An 18,469-nucleotide genomic window follows, 5' to 3' on the forward strand; every position below is an offset into this window, starting at 1 on the left:
TTAACAACTGATTTTCACTTAACTTTACAATGCGAATATATTACTCAGCTTATTGAAGTTAATATATTGTTTCTTTATAGTCTTCAATTGTCCAAAGTGTTTGCCTACATTGCTTATGAATACTAGCTATCCAAAATGTCTTTTCCTTTTTTGCCTATAGGTTTGTCTTAAGTAATTGAAAAGTTCAGTAACCAATAGATAGGTTCTCTTGGCTTGCTGTAAATACAGCTAGATTGAGTAGGCATTTGATACAATTATCTCATCAAAATAATAAATAAACAGCCATTTAAAGTTATATTAATATATTAAACATTACCATATCTTGTTAAAAGTCTTAAAAATTAAATTATCACATACACAATCTTGAGCCCAATTACATTACCAGTATCATAGTTTTTGCACAAAGGCATTTCAGGTTTGCTCACAGCTTTACTCAAACAGTGAAAAGTCTATGTTAATAGGATGATTCTATATATGGCAAGTGTTTCTCATACATATATACTTCCAATTTGTTATGACTTGGCACAAAAAGTTGATTTTATTGGACAATCAGTATAACTCCAGAACACTGAAGATATCATACTAAAAGAAAGTAATTTTCCATAGATGTTGGTACCTCACCTGTCAATAATGAATTTACTGGTAAAGGCAATTCTGTGGCCATAGGACCTCTCCTGTGGCACTTGTATCATACAAAGAAACTGTTCTCTGGCTGTCAGTGGGTAGCTCTGAATTCTCCAACAGACGGTAGGGAGAGGGGAAATAAAGTACATAGGTATCCTTCCCAAAGCCAGTCTCAAATCCACCCTCCCGGTGTCGCAAGGCCAAGAATGAGCTTGGTTCAACACACAACCCTCTACCATATAACAAATACTCATTTATTCTAAGAAAAGTAATGTTCATCGTAGAACAGACGAATGTTATATAGCAGCCAACAATCACACTAACCTCAGAGTAGTTTCTATGTACTTTATCCAACACCTTTAACAGAACTTCGGTTTGATGGAGCTGGCCATAGTCTCCCACTTCTTTCCTTACACCTTTGAAAATCTTAGTAAATGTGCCCTGTCCGAGACTCTCCTCCTAAAATACAGGAAGGACAGAGATGACAAAAAATTAGAAATCTCTACCTGTTTTGCAAAAGATCTCTTAAACACCCACCCTAAGTAATGTATATGCAAATCTTTACAGCTAGCACACCTCTAGAATCAGACTGAGGGGACAAGGAATCAACTGTATCAGAAACAGCTTGAATCTTAGCTTATTTTTTAGACTCCTCAAGGATCTCAGAAAACAACTTGCTGCAAGAACCAGAGAGGAAGAAATTGCAGTTTTTAAGACATATTCAGACATCTCCAAACATAAACAACTAATATTGCAGTCAAAAGGACGCTTCTTACTTTCAAAACCCCACAATCATTTGTATTAGCAGAAAATTTAAAAAAAAATTATTTTCTCTAACAACTCTAAGGCAAGATTACAGAAAAATCTTATGGCTTAGATATGGCTCTTTTAAACATATACTATTTTTAAATTTTTTTTGAACTTCTTGTGTATTAAACCAACCATCTGCAGTGGAAGAAGCAACTAATGGGCTTACAAATATCAAGTCCTCATTCCGGATTTTGTGAAAGACCATCTGGTTGACATTATTGTGTCTCTGTAGCGTGGGTGATGAAGGTACATCAGAAACACTATTGCTTCTGAAGACTAGGAGATTTGATTTATCTGGGAGAAGAAAGAGGGTAGGGAAAAGAAAAACAAACTAAATTTGTAAAATATAAAACTAAGCCAATATTATTTCAGAGGATTATTGAGATCCTGTTAATCCAACAAAAATAAGATATTGCATTGAAATCAGTTTATTTGAAAAGCCACACAGTATTTCATTAACCAAATTCAAAGTCTGATTTTCTTCTGATCAGCAAAAACATTTAGGTTTACTTAGCTATTTGAAGTTTCATACTTTTGACACACATTCTGAAAATAGTCCTGCTTCCTTTCATATTTCAGCTTCTACTGTATATGTAATAGCAATCAGGCGTGCAAAAATGTATTGTATTATGAAATCATTCTGGTAAAGATGTGCATGTCTTTCTGATGCCTCTTTAGAGCTTTTACATATTTTTGTTCCGGCAACACTTTAGTGATCCTTATCACCTTAATAGAGTAGGTATTCTTCAAGTGATTTTGAAAAAAGACTTTCCATGAAGTAAAGCAGGTCTGTTAGTATATTTATTCAATTATTTATACTTCTGATGCGTATACATTTCTGTTTGATTTATACAGAAATAAGGTCACAAAATTATTATTTGTAATGTGCATATGCATTTACTTGTAAAATCTCTTTTCTAAACTTTTGAATCCATTGGATAATTTCAATCAAATTTGAGAGAGGTAAAAGTGATATCAAACAGTCTATTTCCTCAAGTTTTTGTTTAAACAGAGACTTGGATAGAGACAAAGACTAATTAATATTAACTGTAAGAAGTACTACTTACAATAAGCAAAAGTGACAAACGTTATCAGAATTCATAAAGGAGAAAGATCATATGAATACCAAAGATAGGTAAAACCCTTTAATTTAAATTAGAGAAAATGCCACTCCTCATGCGGGAGCTCCATTAGACATGTATTTTTCAGTGTTAAAGAGAAGCTGAAACCACACTGCAGCCTTAGCATAATTCAGCTAAGATGTCAGGAAATTCACTGGCATTGCTGGTTCCTCTGCTTATGGAACTATCCTACTGAGAAATTATACATTTAGCAGCTCTTTTCTTCTCAAGACGTGAAAACACTTGACTGAAGAAGAAATGCTGATGCACACAATCCACTGCAATTAAGAAACCAGTTTTGCTTCTGATCATGAAACTGGCTACCATGATTCTGGAAGACCATCAATAACAAAGTAGAATTTGACAGACACTAGGACTGAAAACTATGAAAAAGAAGATGAACAAAAAGGTCAGTAAAATTAAAAAAAAAACAAACAACACACAAACACATGTATCTACTTACAAGAAAGTCATTTAACATTAACTTATTCTTAAATCTTTAACCCAAAAGTTGGAAATCTTCTGCTTAGAAATAAATCTTTCTCTTACCTTTTGGTTTTGGAGGACAGCATTTGATGAACTGGAATATTATGCTGTCTGAACGGACAGTTTCTGTCTGGTAACAGGTCAACAGATCCTTAAGGTTACCAAAACTTCTCTTGGTTCCACTAAGATTATATTCGCCATTGTCATTCTTTGTAATTAAGCAGTGCTTATAATCAGTGGTATTCTCACGCTGCAGAGATTTTTTACATTAAAAATAAAATTTATCAGTATTTAGTATTTAAAAGCTTATCTAAATCTATAGGATTCTAGTAATTAAAGAAAGAATGCTTCAGCAAAACACTACCATAGTTTGTTAGTTTACTCTCACTATGTAATACTGATTCTGAGAAAACATGATTGTACTCCCATCACTGGAATTAGCATGTTGATGCTAAGAAAAACAAATGTTACAAAATCTGCAAATAAGGAGCTGAGAAAACAGATAATGGATGCTAAGAGAAATCTTTCAGAGCTAGTAGTTAAAACTTCTTTGCCTGTATGTGGGGTAACATCAAAACAATTTTATTGGAAGCAATCACCCAAATGCTCATGCTCTGTATTCTTTTAACAAGCATCTGGAGATCTCAGCTGTAATTCTGTTTTTCTGCTGTCTAGAGTACTGTTCTAAGCAATTAGTTCCTAGCATAGATTTTCAATATGCATTTATTTATTTTTACAATGAATCTTGAAAAAATCCCATTAAATATTTTTAAACAAGAGGAGCTCTTAATAGTGCTTTCATGGTCCTTCATGTCAATACTGTAGAAAATGTTCCAACAAATTCTGAATCTCAAAAGCCTTCTAACGGCTTGCCCAGAAAAAATCAGAACACGGAAAAAACCCAAACAAACTAACCCATGGCTAGGTCAGTCAATGGCAGGCTTAACGCACAAGCTCGACTCACAGACTTTGACTCTCCAAGCTTGCTCAGAAACTGATCTCTTAGTCTAAAAAGTTCCCCAGCAAGCATACTTCACTGACATAATGATTTTGTGAAACATCTTAAAATGCCTGTTTACTTCTCTATCTGATGTGTGCATCAGCGTTATTTCGTCATTTTCAGAGATGTACCTATCTCTGAGACTACTTTGTGAACTTGCTAGTTTGCTGCAAACCAGCAGGAAAACCCTTGTATTACTTTCCCTAGCTAAAACCCCAAAGGCAGCTCTGTGAATTTAAGAGAAGCCCATCCTTGGAACAAGATCATGCAATTGTTTAACAGCTATATCAAATAATGTATTGTCACTGACTGCAGTCTCATGGAAGAGAGGTGCATCTGGTTCTTCAGCTGATGAGAACTGCAGGCATTTCATGGGTGGTTCCCACTCAAGCTGACACCAGATATCCAGAAGATCTGTGTTACTTAACAGCTGCCAAATAATCTGGCTGGCCCAGCACTGGGGATGGGGACAGGACCCAAACCCAGAACAACCCATAAAGGAGAGACATTCAGATCACCGAGGGCTGTATACTCAAGACTATCTAAGCTCTATTCGTGGAGGGTGCAGGCAGGAGGGATGAAAATCCCACAAAAGAATGCAACTACAAAACCCAAGCCTTAAAAAAATCCCAAACAACAACAACAACAAAACCCCAACAATTGAACAAAAAAAAAACCCAAACCCCGAAAAGAGCCCATCACCCAAACATTTGCTACAGTCCCAAGAGCCATGTTACCAACCCCAGAATTCTCAAGCTGTCTTCCCTGTCTTGTTCTCCTAGGCATATGGTATGTGTCATTAGCAATTCTTTACCATGCAAGTGTTTTGATGTTTCTCACAAGACCCTAAAAGATGGACAATCTGATAGAAGTAGCTATGGAATACACACATCAGACAAACATACTGGAGAGAAAATCCTGAATCATTTACTGAACATCCCATGCTCATTATTGTAACACAACAAAGACTACACAGATACTAAGTCAGAATACAAACCTCTATAGCAAAGGTGAGGAAGTATTTTTTAAAATCTTTAGGACTGCAACGAAGAACGTAGAAACCAGTCTGATTACCCGCTTTCTTCAGTTTACTGATAGCAAAGTCCATGCTATAGTAAAAAGAAAATGTTTAATATTGCATAATTTCAAAAACCAGCAACGAGATTGGCTAATTAGCACTATTATCAGATACCTAATACAACAATTCAAACTCTCCAATTTTTACAGCTTCCTTTAATATTTTCGTCCCTTTATTTTCCAATATTCAGGGTGGCTGCTTATATAGAGAACGGTGTACTAAAAATTCTTAATACTGAAAATACCACTATTATTTATACAATGAGGAATTTTACAGCCTAAAAAAGTATATTCTCCTAGGCTTATGATACAACTTTCAGCATCCATTAAAGAAGAAGCTGTAATAAAACTGCCTAATAAACAAGGTAAAATTAGCAAAATACTTATGTGGGTGGAAAACGTGGGTTTGAGAAAGGGCTAACAAGAGAGGGGAGTTGAAATAAAACATGATTTGTTATTACAAAAACCAATTTCCCCTTAAACAACCCTTGCTAACTGACTATTTCTATCCATCTCTGAGAACGAGGAACAGAATGGCTTGGAAACACCTGGACACATTGTACGTTCTTCTAAACAGTCCTAAATAAAGGTCAATATACAGCACTACTCATTAGTAGAAGAAATATGATTAGAGCTGTATAGGTCTCTAACGCTCTCCTCCTCCATCTCTTCTGAAGGTTATAGTGCCTATCCTCTTTTTGTCATCAGGAAATTCACAGAACTACTCTGTATTAGGTGAGTAGACAGTGCTAGTTTCAGCAACACATTTTGCATCTATCAGTTTTCAAGCTTTCTGTAACTAAAGCAAATATTCATGTTATCCTGACTGAATACTTCACAGAATGTCAGGGATTGGAAGTGACCTCAAAAGATCATCTAGTCCAAACCCCCTGCCAGAGCAGGAGCACCTAGATGAGGCTACACAGGAATGTGTCCAGGCGGGTTTTCAATGTCTCCAGAGAAGGAGACTCCACAATCCCCCTGGGCAGCCTATTCCAGTGCTCTGTCACCATCACCATGAAGAAGTTTCTTCTCAAATTTAAGTGGAACCTCCTGTGTTCCAGTTTATACCCACTGCCCCTTGTCCTACAACTGGTTGTCACTGCAAAGAGCCTGGCTTCATCATCCTGACACTCATATTTATAAACATTAATGAGGTCACCCCTCAGTCTCCTCTTCTCCAAGCTAAAGAGCCCCAGCTCCCTCAGCCTTTCCTCATAAGGGAGATGCTCCACTCCCTTAATCATCTTCGTTGCCCTATGCTGGACTCTCTCCAGCAGTTCCCTGTCCTTCTTGAACTGAGGGGCCCAGAACTGGACACAATATTCCAGACGTAGTCTCATCAGGGCAGAGTAGAGGGGAAGGAGAACCCCTCTTGACCTACTAACCACCCCCCTTCTAATACACCCCACAATGCCATTGGCCTTCTTGGCCACAAGGGCACAGTGCTGGCTCATTCTTCTAAGCTTCTAGCTTCTGCAAACAATAAGCAATACTATATGAACTATTAAAATAAGTTAAAAAAAAAAAAATTCAACGAAGGTACTAAATTCTTCCTCAAAAAAAAAAAAAAAAAGACCCAACAAAGCAAACAAACACAGAGACAGCATTCCTTAAAACAAACAGAAGTTCCAATTCACATGGCTAGCAGTTCAATACGGTCCTTGCTTAAATATTGAAGAGGGTGTTACCCAATTTTGCCTTTTTCCCCCTGGACACTCAGTTAATATAACAACTGGAGACTGCAGTATAAACACAAGATCCTCTGTCCGTGACACTGTGTGTTGCTGCCATGGTAGTAACTATAATGAGGTCACTACTTGTTCTCACTTGAAGAAAACAGAATACTAAGGGAAGAAAATTAAAACCAGAATATTTCCATTTATTTTTTGCAATATGTCAAGAAGGCACTGTATTTTGCAAAGTGAAAAATAAGAGGAAAAATGCAAAGCATTTTATGTTACATAAATGTAATAAGTACACATTTCAAGATATCCATTATGGTTCACAGTCAGTGCAAGTTCATCTTTCAAAAATAACATCACCTTATTATATTGCTAAAAAAATGCTTACAAAATTGGTCCATGGCAGTTGCTTTGGATATTTTCAAGGACTGATGGTGGAGCTACTTCCTTACATAGATAATGGTGGGCATCCGCAGTTAATCTGTAATATCCATCAATTAATGACACAAAGGAGAGAGCTTCTCTTAATGACTGAAATTCAGCCTCCTGTCAAATTCCAGGGAAGAATGGGGTGGGAAGTGGGAGGGAGAAATGAGACAGAAAGAGAAAAAGAAACAGAGAATGAAAATTTCAGTTTTTAATAGGCAACATAAAATTCCTGGATATGGTAATGGCATAAAAGATATAAATATATGCATACATTAAATATGTCCAGACTGTTTTTATCTATAGTTTGTACAGTTCTGCCTTCCTGGTGCCTGCCTGCCTTCCAAAACAATCTTCAGTGTTCAAAATTAAACCCAACCCAAATCAATCTGCTACAAAAAAACACCAAACCTTACTCTAAATATATGAAACAGAAGATGAATGCTCACAGGAAGGAACATTTGAAAGGGAAAAACTGAGATACACCCCAGCATGGCAGACACCCACTGCTCTGGCATCACAGTGTTATTTTTTTTTCCTAAACAAAAGTCTTCATTTATCAAAGATTTATGGGGATGCCTTCAAGTACAAAAGAAGAATGTCTAGAAAAGCTCCTGCCTGAAAATTCAGCTAATAGTCAGTGAAAACTGGCATCCTGAGCTGGATCATAGATAGAAACTGACCTTTAACTACTATCAAGAGAGGTGCCATCGATTGAAGAAGGGAGAAGAATAATGTGGTGAAACAAAAATGGGGTGTGGAAAAGGTCTATGCAGAATTTGCTGAACAGGTAAGAGATGGGAAAAAAATAAATTAATCTGTAATATATTTATTAGTCCAAATGAAAGAAACTATGTGGGAATGGCAGGATGTGCAGTTCCAGCTAAAGGGCCTTGGACAGATTATACAGAAGTATGTTTTTTATGAGTGTAAGAAATGATAGCCCAGGCCAGTGAAAATGATATCTCGGGTCGGAAAACCGCCCCCATATGTATGATATGTCAATGTTGGGCTCGAGCGTGTGAATGAGTGGGTTGGAACACCGCCCACAAGATATGCACGGGAACATGACTGAAAACAGTCACGAGTGTGGTGTGTTTAGAATAACCTTTTTTTGAAAAAACTGTCTAAGCTCTTAGTCCTGTATCTGTAAACATATAAATTGAGAACTGTTAATAAAAGAGAGCTCAGCTCTGCCTGGCTTTGCTCTTGCTGCTAACAAGAACTCTGTGCCTGTGCGTCTCTGTGTGCGTCTGTAGGCGTCGTTCCTCATTGTCGTGAAACCAGAGTCTATTTTATGCAACAACCTACATTTTCTTAATATTTTGAAAGTTGTGTAAGAACATTAAAGGCGGTCTGTACTTCAACAGAGCAGTGTTACTCTACCATCTACAGAGTCACACCAGATTTTATTCAGTAGAACAGCCCAAAAGAACAGGTTTTAGTATATACTACAAAAGTCTGCTCATGACGCTGGGGACACACTTAGTGGCTGAACACAATTGCTTTTGATTGTGTGCCAAGAGTTTGTGCGGAGTCTTCAAACTCCTAATTAAAAGCGGACCTGGAAACAACTATCTTTCTAGTTGTTTCGACATGATCGGAAAACCCACACAGACCTAGAAAAACAGCCATTTCATTCAATCCATGTGTCCTAAAACTGTACACTGTAAATTACATTTATATAATGGATTATACTAGCTGTGTAACAAGTTAAACTAAATCACAAGTTCTGGTGTGTAAACTGTCCACACACAAATCATAAGCAAAATAGCAGCTACTGCACTTTTTCCTACTCTGCCTTACACTTCAGTAGCTTTTTTGGCCAAGCTCTTAGAAAGTCACTTCTACCCTTAGAAGCATATGCAGTCAAGTACTTAACTACTGTTACTGAGAATTTTTTAAAAATAATCCTAATGGATCAAGATTAAGGAAGCCTCCTTTGCGATGCTCTCAGCATCGCAAATGCACACCACAGATATTCTAGGTACTCCTATGTTTCAATAAAGAGCCTTGAAAAAATTTCCAGTTCTTAACAGGTCATTAATTCTGTGCCACTAATGCAGGAAATGAACGTGAATCACAATTCCACTGAAAGTAAATCATACGCCTTTTTTAAAAAAAGCATTATTAGAAAATCAAAGTAGTTAATGCTTACTGAAATGTTTTTGGAGTTTTTAAAAATTATTTTTACAGAAAAGAAGTACATAAGCTGTACACAGCTTTTGCACACACAAAGGAAGCTCCCTGGTCACATACATGCCCAAGATGGGGAGCCCTGAAAGCCCACAGACCAGTCACAGATAAAGGAAGAAACAACTTGTATTTGGTTTGTACGGCAGGGTTTTGGCGGGGGGAGGGGCTACAGGGGCACATTCTGTGAGAAGTTGCTAGAAGCTTCCCCCATGACCAACAGAGTCAGTTCCAGTCAGCTCCAGGAGACACCCATGGCTGGCTAAGGCTGAGCCCATCAGTGACAGAGGTAGCGCCTCAGTGATAATGTATTTAAGAATGGAAAGAACTGCTGCAGAACAGCAGCTAGAAGACAGGAGTGAGAACATGTGAGAGAAGCAACTCTGCAGATACTGAGGTCAGTGGAGAATGAGGGCAGGAGGTGCTCCAGGAGCTGGAGCAGAGATTCCCCTGCAGCCTGTGGTGCAGACCATGGTGAGGCCGGCTGATCCCTGCAGCCCATGGAAGTCCATGGGGGAGCAGAGACCCACCTGCAGCCCATGGAGGATGCCATGTCAGAGCAGGTGAATGTGTCCGAAGGAGACTGTGACCCTGTGGAGAGATCATGCTGGAGCAGGTTCCTGGCAGGACATGTGAACCATGGGGGACCCACACTGGAGCAGCCTGTTCCTGCAGGACTGAACCCCATGGAAAGGACATGTAGAAGGGACCCACACTGGAATGTTCGTGAAGAACTGCAGCCCAAACAAAGGACTTACATTAGAGAAGTTCATGGAGAACTGTCTCCCACGGGGGGGACCCCACACTGGTGCAGAAGAAGGGGCAGCAGAGACAATGCGTGACAGAACTGGCCACAGAGCCCGTTCCCCATCACACTGTGCTGCTCGGGGGGAGAAGGTAAAGAAACTCGGGAGTGAAGTTGAGGCCAGGAAGAAGGGAGGGATGGGGGGGAAACTATTTTAAGATTTGACTTTTATTTCTCATTACCTTACTCTGATTTGATTGTCAATAAATGAAACTAGTTTCCCTGGGCCGAGTCTATTTTGCTTGTGACAGTAATTGCTCAGTGACCTCCCTGTCCTTATCTCGACCCACAAGCCTCTCATCGTATTTATCTCCCCGTGTCCAGGTGAAGAGGGGGAGTGACCAAGCAGCTTGGTGGGCACCTGGCATCCAGCCAAGGTCAACCCACCACACAACTATGTGACAGTTAAACGTGTTGGTAAGCTTGACTCAAACGCAGTGCTAGAGTTCAAACTGAAACAACTTTTTACGTGCATGTATAAAATAATGTCTCAAGATCTTCTTCAAATAATTTTACACAGTAAAAGCAGTGATACTAATTTTGTCCCAATACTAATCTTCTGCGTGTCTTCATTCCTTCAGAGCATTTTGAAGCCTTTTTGAACGTGTTGGTCACTGGCAGGTGGCTTACCATGACAGCATGGAAACACTATGCTCAACAGCTAAAACCACAGCCTTAGGTTTAAGAACCCAAAAAAGAAAAGAATCAATCTGTGTATCAGAAATTACCCTAATCTACAGAAATCTATTTCAGTCCATGCACAGAGTTTTGAATGTAAAAGACCTTTCATGTTTTGATACACTGCTTATACTGCTGAAATGCATTTAGTTTTACCTCATGCTTAATTAAACATGGTCGTAGCTTATACAATACTACAAATACTACATCGATCAGCCTGCTCAAAGCAACATCTATTTGAAAAAACAGCAAACAAAGTAAACAGACCAGATTCTTGCTGTCTTGTTTGTGAATGGTGACAATTCTTCTCTCACTGGAGCCTTCTTGGCTTGCTTGTTTAATGCTGACATCAATGATATCAGGAAAATCACAGTATGTTTGTAAATCCTGCAATATATATTGGTTATATAATGTCAGTAATATAAATCGGAACTAAAAATTTCACCTGCTTTCAGGATTAGAATTCCTACAACTCCAAACTTGTAAGCTAGCAACAAAGAGCATCATAAAACCTTAAGTACACCATTAAAAATAAAGAAAGTAGTTTTGTGTTCATGGAACACAAAGCTAGTGTGGAACATCACTAGGAACATCGATTAAAAAACGCACAAGGATCCAGGAACCATGAACAGAAGTATCCCTATATGGGGGGTTTCGTTTGTTTTTTATAGTAGATACTTGTTTGCTCTATAGTATTTTGTAAGAATTAACAATGGAAAATTTTTATTACTCTTTTGAGAGTACCAATCCTAACTACATGGGAAATCCACATTTTCCTTTGATAGCAAGTTCAGGTAGTTTTCAATACTATGATATTCTGTACAACTTCCTTCAGCCTTCCACAAGTCAAATTACAATGTCATATAAATTATACTTGGTTTTGTTTTCAGCAGAACTGCAGGTACTAAGTAATATCCTTAAATAAAGGTAAATTCATCTATCTAAAATTATTCTTCCAAAGCAAACAGATTTTATTCAAGTCAGAATACCTTATTCATATGGCTGCAAGCATATCCTAACACAGGTATAATAATCAAGGCTGTAAGAGTCAGTGGGTATCAGCTAGCCCAGGGGTAACTACTCCTACATTACACAGTTCTACAATTACATTCAACCCTTGGAAGGCAACCGTGAGGCTGATGTGACCCCTGGTGAAAATGAGTTTGACACCTCTGAGCTAGAATAAATCAGCTCCAATGCACTGAAGCCTCTGAAGCTCTATTTGTTCACCTGGTTGTTGGAAATAGGAACTGACGAAACAAACTGCCTCACAATCTACCCCACACATGTTTTTCCTACCTTTAAAAATATACAAATTTTGTTTCAGTTAAATATCTTAATGAAGATTCATCAGTATAATTTGCTGAAACAAGAGTTAAGATTACATTTACTAGCAGTCTTATTCATTTACTAAGTTTTCATAACCAATTTTATAAACGGTTTTTGTGCCAGTGAGAATACATGTGGCCTACACCACATCTCTGTCAGTAAGTGGGATGATAATATTATTAATTGCACTTACAGGCAACTTAAGAGAGGTAGAGTGCTGATACACAACAACTACAAATGAGGTAACTGTACCTAACATCAACCTACAAATATTCTAACACCACATTTAAAAAAATCTCAGTAATTTTTTTTTTTTTTTTTTGCTAAGTATAATTAAAAAAAAAAAAGCATTTTTACAAATGATTGTAACATACTGTAAAAATACAACCTTTTGTACATTGGTCTTGACTGCTATACATTATGCATCAAAACTAACAAACTAATGGATTTTGGAAAGCTGACACGTTTTGGAAAACTGACCCTTTGCCTTTCATTTTACCTTTGGAAAATTCCCACACTCTCAATATACACTGCTAAGAGTTGTATCGGATGCAGGTAAACTCAACAAAATGAATAGTCATGCTGGGAAATCATGCACACAAGAAATAATACTGACAAGTAAAAATGCAACATGATTACTAGCACCTATTGGAACTATTTAGCACCTAATTCCTCAATGAAGAGTATATGGACTCTGCAGTCACAGAAATGTCACTTAAAATTCGCTAGTTTAGACAATGGTAGGAGTCTCACAGCAAGAGGATTTGAGGAATTTGTGCATTTTACTTATACCTGTGGGCAGTGTTATTACTTTTCTCCATCAACTTCTTCACAGTAATGAAGGTCCAACACTGAATTTTTCATTTGTCAAGCACAGAAGTATTACATCTTCAAGTACTGACTTTCTTCTAATGCTTCAATAAAAAACCTCATTTTAAAATCCTGCACAGTTTAAGTCAATACATTTCCATGAGCCTCAGCCATAAGGAAGGTGTATTATCACTGTGAAGTAAAATTTCCCTACCATAAATATCAGAGGTAAATCAGAACTTCTAACATAAGCTAATCATTGTGTTACATGACAAACTGAAAAATTATTAAAATAATAACAGATATTACCTGCTCTGCCAGCGTCTCACAGTCTTTAAGTTTTCCCCTTGAGCACTGAATTCCACCATTTCCAGTTATTACTATGGTTGCAAAACTTTCTTCTCCAGAAGGACCTCCACCAGGTTCTTTTACTTCAAAAACCTCTGAATAGAATGCAGACTGAAGGGTTTCCAGATTTATAAGATACTTAAGTTTCAAGTTTCTGGCAGTAGCTTTGCATTGGCCAAACTGTTGGATAAATTTGCGGAACCTGTATCTTATTCTTTTTCGCGTCAAAATGTGGTAGTCTTGGATTTTTGCTCGCACACATTTAGGCAAAAACATTTTGTAGCTGCGAATACATAACCAGAAAAAAAAAAAAGTATTAATTTTATCCATTAAATCCAGCAAAGGTAATTAGTTTTGTGCTAAACAAGTCAATATTAAAATATATTTTATTCTAAATGTAATGTTATTCTTTAAACTGTAGGATAACAAGGACTCTCTCTTCAATCTGTAGTCTGTTTTTTACAAATACAGCCCTTTCTCTTCTTCCATTTTCCATCCTTTCCCCTCACTCGCTTTCAACATACATGACATAACACATTTTCCACAAATCCCGACCTGTCTGTTCCAGTCATCACTGAAATTTTAAGGCAAAGCAGAGGTTACACAGTTGCTTTACTTGGTGTGGAAGTTGGAAAGAGGGTACTGCACAGACAGAGGCAACTACACGGATAGAAGACAGATTTCCTGGCTGAAAATACAGGTGCTAGAATACAACACAGTAGTTGGCTGCCACTGAAGTGCCCATATCACTGTCCATATTCTACCAAGGGGCAAAAAAGTAGTTTGTCACCTGCAATCACCTGGCCAGTTCATCGTCTCATTCTGTTATTTACTCCTCCCTCTAGGTTTCATTAAAAGGCAAAAATCAAGCATTAAGTACGGAGCAAGGAGAGAACTAACTTAGCTGGAGTGAGAAACTGATAGGCTGATAAACTGAAGTGCACTGACAAACTAAAGCAAGTTTAGCTGGGATCTGCCCAGGATGGTTAAATGCCTGGAGCACATGACGTGACAAGAGTAGGCATAAGGGAGCTTGCTTTGCTCAGTCTGGAGAAAAGAGGGTTCAAGTAGGGTGTTCTACTAATTGTCTTCAGCTAACAGATGGTTATGGAGAAAAGTGAATTGGACTCTTCTCAGACATGCACAGTGAAGGACAAGTGGCAACAGACACAGATCACAGAGGAGACTGATCAGATATAGAGAAAATCTTCCTCAGTGAGGGTGACCCTATACCAGACAAAGCTGCTATGAGTATGGTGGAATCTCCATCCCGGGACGTTTTCAGAACTTGACTGGATGAGGCCGTAAGTATCTTCATTTAATTTTGAAGCTGGTCCTGATCTGAACAGGGTGTTGGATATGATGACTTCTAGGGACCTCCCAACTCAAATTAGTGCTGACATCCTCTCCCACATGACCATGACTAGCTGCTGCCTTACCTCTCATTAACAGAACCAAATACATGCACTCAAAAACATGAATAGCCATCATGATACAAGCTTTCTACTAATTTCTAGTTTACACTATAGGTCAGTTTATGGAATCATTATGCTACAATAAATGAACTGTCAAGAGCTGAACGTTTTCTCCAAGACACTAACATGCAAAAATATTTGTTTCAGATATCAGACAGGTACAATACAATTATGAAATATCGAGTCACCTGACTGAATTGTAAATAGCCAGAGGGGTTTGGTCCTTTTCTTTGGCCACTCTCATCATATCCAGAACAGCCATTCCAAGGCATTCTTCCTGTGTTTCATGAGTAACAGGCATCTGTACCCATCCATCCAAAAAATCATCTCGCCACTGTGAAAGAAGAATGCGAGAAAAAAAGTTAAAACTGTAGCACTCCTGCTCATCAATTAATGTTTTTTGGAGTGTGTGGGTTTTTTGTTTATTTGTTCGGTGTTCTTTGTTCATTTGCTTGTTTTTAACACTGTGTTCTTCTGAGTGAACCCCTTCGTCGTCCACAAAAAGCTGCACATGTTTGTAAAGGGATACCAGCTAGCATCATGCTTTTCAAACTATTTCCATTTCAAATCTCGAAAAGGTCTGTATGGGGAGGATGTTATTCTCCCCATTCTCTCTCTGTGTCACTCCAAAATGAAAGTTGCAGTGCAAGACTTCCCACGTGGTTGTCACACTAGAAAGGAGCTAGACACTCTCAATGCTCTCCCCACAACTGCCATTTGAGTTTCATCTCTCCAAACACAAAATATGTCATGGAATTTAATTTTTATTTTAACCGGGCTTCAAGCTGTCAGAGAAGCCTACACTGTTACTATCAGAAGACGTGAAAATGAATAAATACTAAAAACCTTTACCAATCTGCATTAATAATGAAGCAAATCATACCTGTGCAAATAGGTAAGACATGACAGTATCGTCAAGAACAGGGCTTTCTGAACCTCGAAGAATGCCATATCGATATGCTCTGCTGGTGCCATTGCAATACCAGTGGGGAAAATAAAATCTGTTAGGAAATATTTAAGCAAATGTCAATAAACAGATATTTTAGCTTACTAATACCAGACATAACCACTTTCGTAGACATGTAACTAGTGCTGATTGGTTGGGAGGACCAAATTGAAGCCAGATCAGTCAATGGAAGGCTCTGGATCCAGTTCTTGGTGTCTTAAGGTACTACAACATTTAAGCAGTACTGGTAGGAACAAGGACCTCTGCCAAATTATACTCTTTAGTCACAATATAGAGGATTTTGTGTTACAGTCTTCTAGGCTCCTTTAGATAGTTCTTAAAGAAGCACTCAGGCCACATTATGCAACATAAAAACCAAAATATTTTACATACAGAAAACTGTAAGTGTAGTTTTACATGCCCACATTCAAAAATCTGGTTTGAGAAAAATGGTTCTGTTGCAGACATCTGCCTGACTACACAGGAGGATTACGCTCCACTTCACAACTGTCATTAATTTCAAATAGGCAAGCACAGAGGAGGTGATAGGTATCATTATTAAGAACAATATTATTTTTAATTCTGCTATTTTTTTATTGTTTGCTTTTTCAATCTGACATGACAAACATATGGCATATAGACAATTGATAAAAATATGTTATTCAAACCGACTCAAAAAAATTGTGATTCTTTCATCTATCTCTGATCCACATATCACCAACAATCTGTCCATAACTTTTTAGAAAAACTATGGTTCAACTAAATATCTTACTGGCTGTGTTTTCTCACATAGTTTTGTTTTACCATAACATTTGATTTAGATTACCTTATCCGGTAAATTAGGACGAGTCTGGTTGTTTCATCTACATGGAAGATGTGATTTGGGGGATACCACATTCTGTCTGCTTCACTCATGAGTGCAAACATGTTATGATACACTGGCATGATACCTGAAGAAAGAACAGTGAAGGAAACAGTTACAAGAAATTGTTTTCACAAAGGATCAACCTTATTTAAAAAATTACATATTGTGAGTTAAAAGTAGCAGATTGGTACATGTTCTCCAGCTATCCATTGCACAGCTCAATCACTGTCAATAGCATTGCAATCATCATCCCACAACATGCAGGCTGGTTTTGCTCGTTTATTTTCTCACTCTTCCTTTATGTTCTCTGACTGTAGACTGTGTTCATCTGCTATCATAACCTTCACTGTTAAGATTACAAGACTTTTTCTGAATGATATTTAATACAACGGCTGCTTATCCTCTCAGTTTTGTAACAGCTAACAACAGTACCTTTTTCCTAACCTTTTCCAAAACCAGATCAAGACATTGATTTAGACAAATGAAAAATCAGAACTAAAACAATACAAAGAAAGTAATCATGACTAGGACAACCACCTCCCATTTATGGTTTAGTAGTTCAGCGGAGAACAAAACAAAACATATATTGTTAATTAAACAAAACTGGAAAATATTTTTCCCCCTCCGCAATTCAGGATTGTTTTAATGAAAACTGACATGCAATCGTTCTTAATCACAAACTATGGAAATCAGTTGAGCATGAACTCCTCAGTATCACCAGAATCTTAATTTGGCTTTGGGGCTCCCAGCTGAAAGTACAATCTAAAATAAAACAGATGCCACAGCACTGCACTATGCTGCAATGTTATGCATCCATGTGGTGCTGGCACTATGATTTGGAAAACAGGTTAAATGCCTGAGAATTGACAGTACAAAAAGATGAACTTCCAATCACTAACAAACATGTTTGAAGACACAAAGAGATACTGGTCTAGAGGTCAGAAACTAGGATGAAAATTATGGTCATTATGAAAGAAAAACAAGTTTACATTAAAGCAAGACACCTTGGGGAAAAAAAAGGCAGATAGCATTGAAAAATAACAGATAAAGACAACAAAAGTAAATTAAAATTTTATTAATAGATAAAAGAATTCCGGGAAAAGGCACACTACTCACAGCCCTCCCTGAAGACTTAGAAGGAAATCACAGAAACTGACACAAGAAACCACAAGGAAAAAAAAAACCACTTTATTTACTTCTTTCTGTTCAGAACAACATCTCTGTAACTACTGGAGGAGGCAGACCCAAATTTCTTCCATGAGTTCTAAAGTGCATATAAGACAATTGGTTTGAAAAAGCTAATCAACTTCACATTTGTGGAATAAAAAGTAATTCAGTCTTAAATAACAACTAGCTTAAACGTTTCACAAGAAGGAGGTTGTCTTTGTATAGAGAGCCAGTAAGAAGGCTAAGAACAAGAGGTCTTGTTGGGCAATCTGTTGTGCAGATGTGAGATTAAACTGCTGAAATCTACACACTAATAAACCGAGATTTGTTTAAACTAAAGCTCACCAAAATACACCAGAACCACACATGATTTTCAGTGAAAAGCAGTCACTGATTTACAGGAAAACAGAGAAATCGAAAGAATTATGTCCAGTAACCAAACAGAAACCGAAACTAAAACTAAACAAAATCCCCAAAGGAATAACCCTAAAGAGATTAGTAACTGAAGGATTGGCTGTAAACCTAGATACTGCAAATCTGTGGTGCAGTAAGATATACTTGAGCCATCAGAGATTTGAGAAATATCAAATTAACTCCATTTTATGGAGTTCAAAAAAAAAAAAA

The 18,469-nt window shown here is 37.6% G+C and overlaps 1 protein-coding gene across 5 annotated transcripts in view; it reads right to left on the reverse strand.

Moving 5' to 3' along the window:
• Nucleotides 1–18,469, reverse strand: part of JAK2 (Janus kinase 2) — a 91,436-nt gene that overhangs the window by 22,170 nt on the left and 50,797 nt on the right. For all 5 annotated transcript variants that reach the window (XM_082074752.1, XM_082074754.1, XM_082074753.1 and 2 more), the window contains exons 4-13: nucleotides 16,640–16,763; nucleotides 15,751–15,868; nucleotides 15,056–15,201; nucleotides 13,354–13,675; nucleotides 11,173–11,292; nucleotides 7,192–7,349; nucleotides 5,039–5,150; nucleotides 3,105–3,291; nucleotides 1,601–1,728; nucleotides 949–1,083 (exon numbers count right to left, since the gene is read on the reverse strand). In XM_082074752.1, coding sequence (XP_081930878.1) covers nucleotides 949–1,083; nucleotides 1,601–1,728; nucleotides 3,105–3,291; nucleotides 5,039–5,150; nucleotides 7,192–7,349; nucleotides 11,173–11,292; nucleotides 13,354–13,675; nucleotides 15,056–15,201; nucleotides 15,751–15,868; nucleotides 16,640–16,763 — 1,550 coding nt within the window. The remainder of the gene's footprint in view (nucleotides 1–948; nucleotides 1,084–1,600; nucleotides 1,729–3,104; nucleotides 3,292–5,038; nucleotides 5,151–7,191; nucleotides 7,350–11,172; nucleotides 11,293–13,353; nucleotides 13,676–15,055; nucleotides 15,202–15,750; nucleotides 15,869–16,639; nucleotides 16,764–18,469) is intronic.

The sequence above is a fragment of the Streptopelia decaocto genome (genome assembly GCF_964273445.1).
Source record: "Streptopelia decaocto genome assembly, chromosome: Z".
Taxonomy (NCBI): domain Eukaryota; kingdom Metazoa; phylum Chordata; class Aves; order Columbiformes; family Columbidae; genus Streptopelia; species Streptopelia decaocto.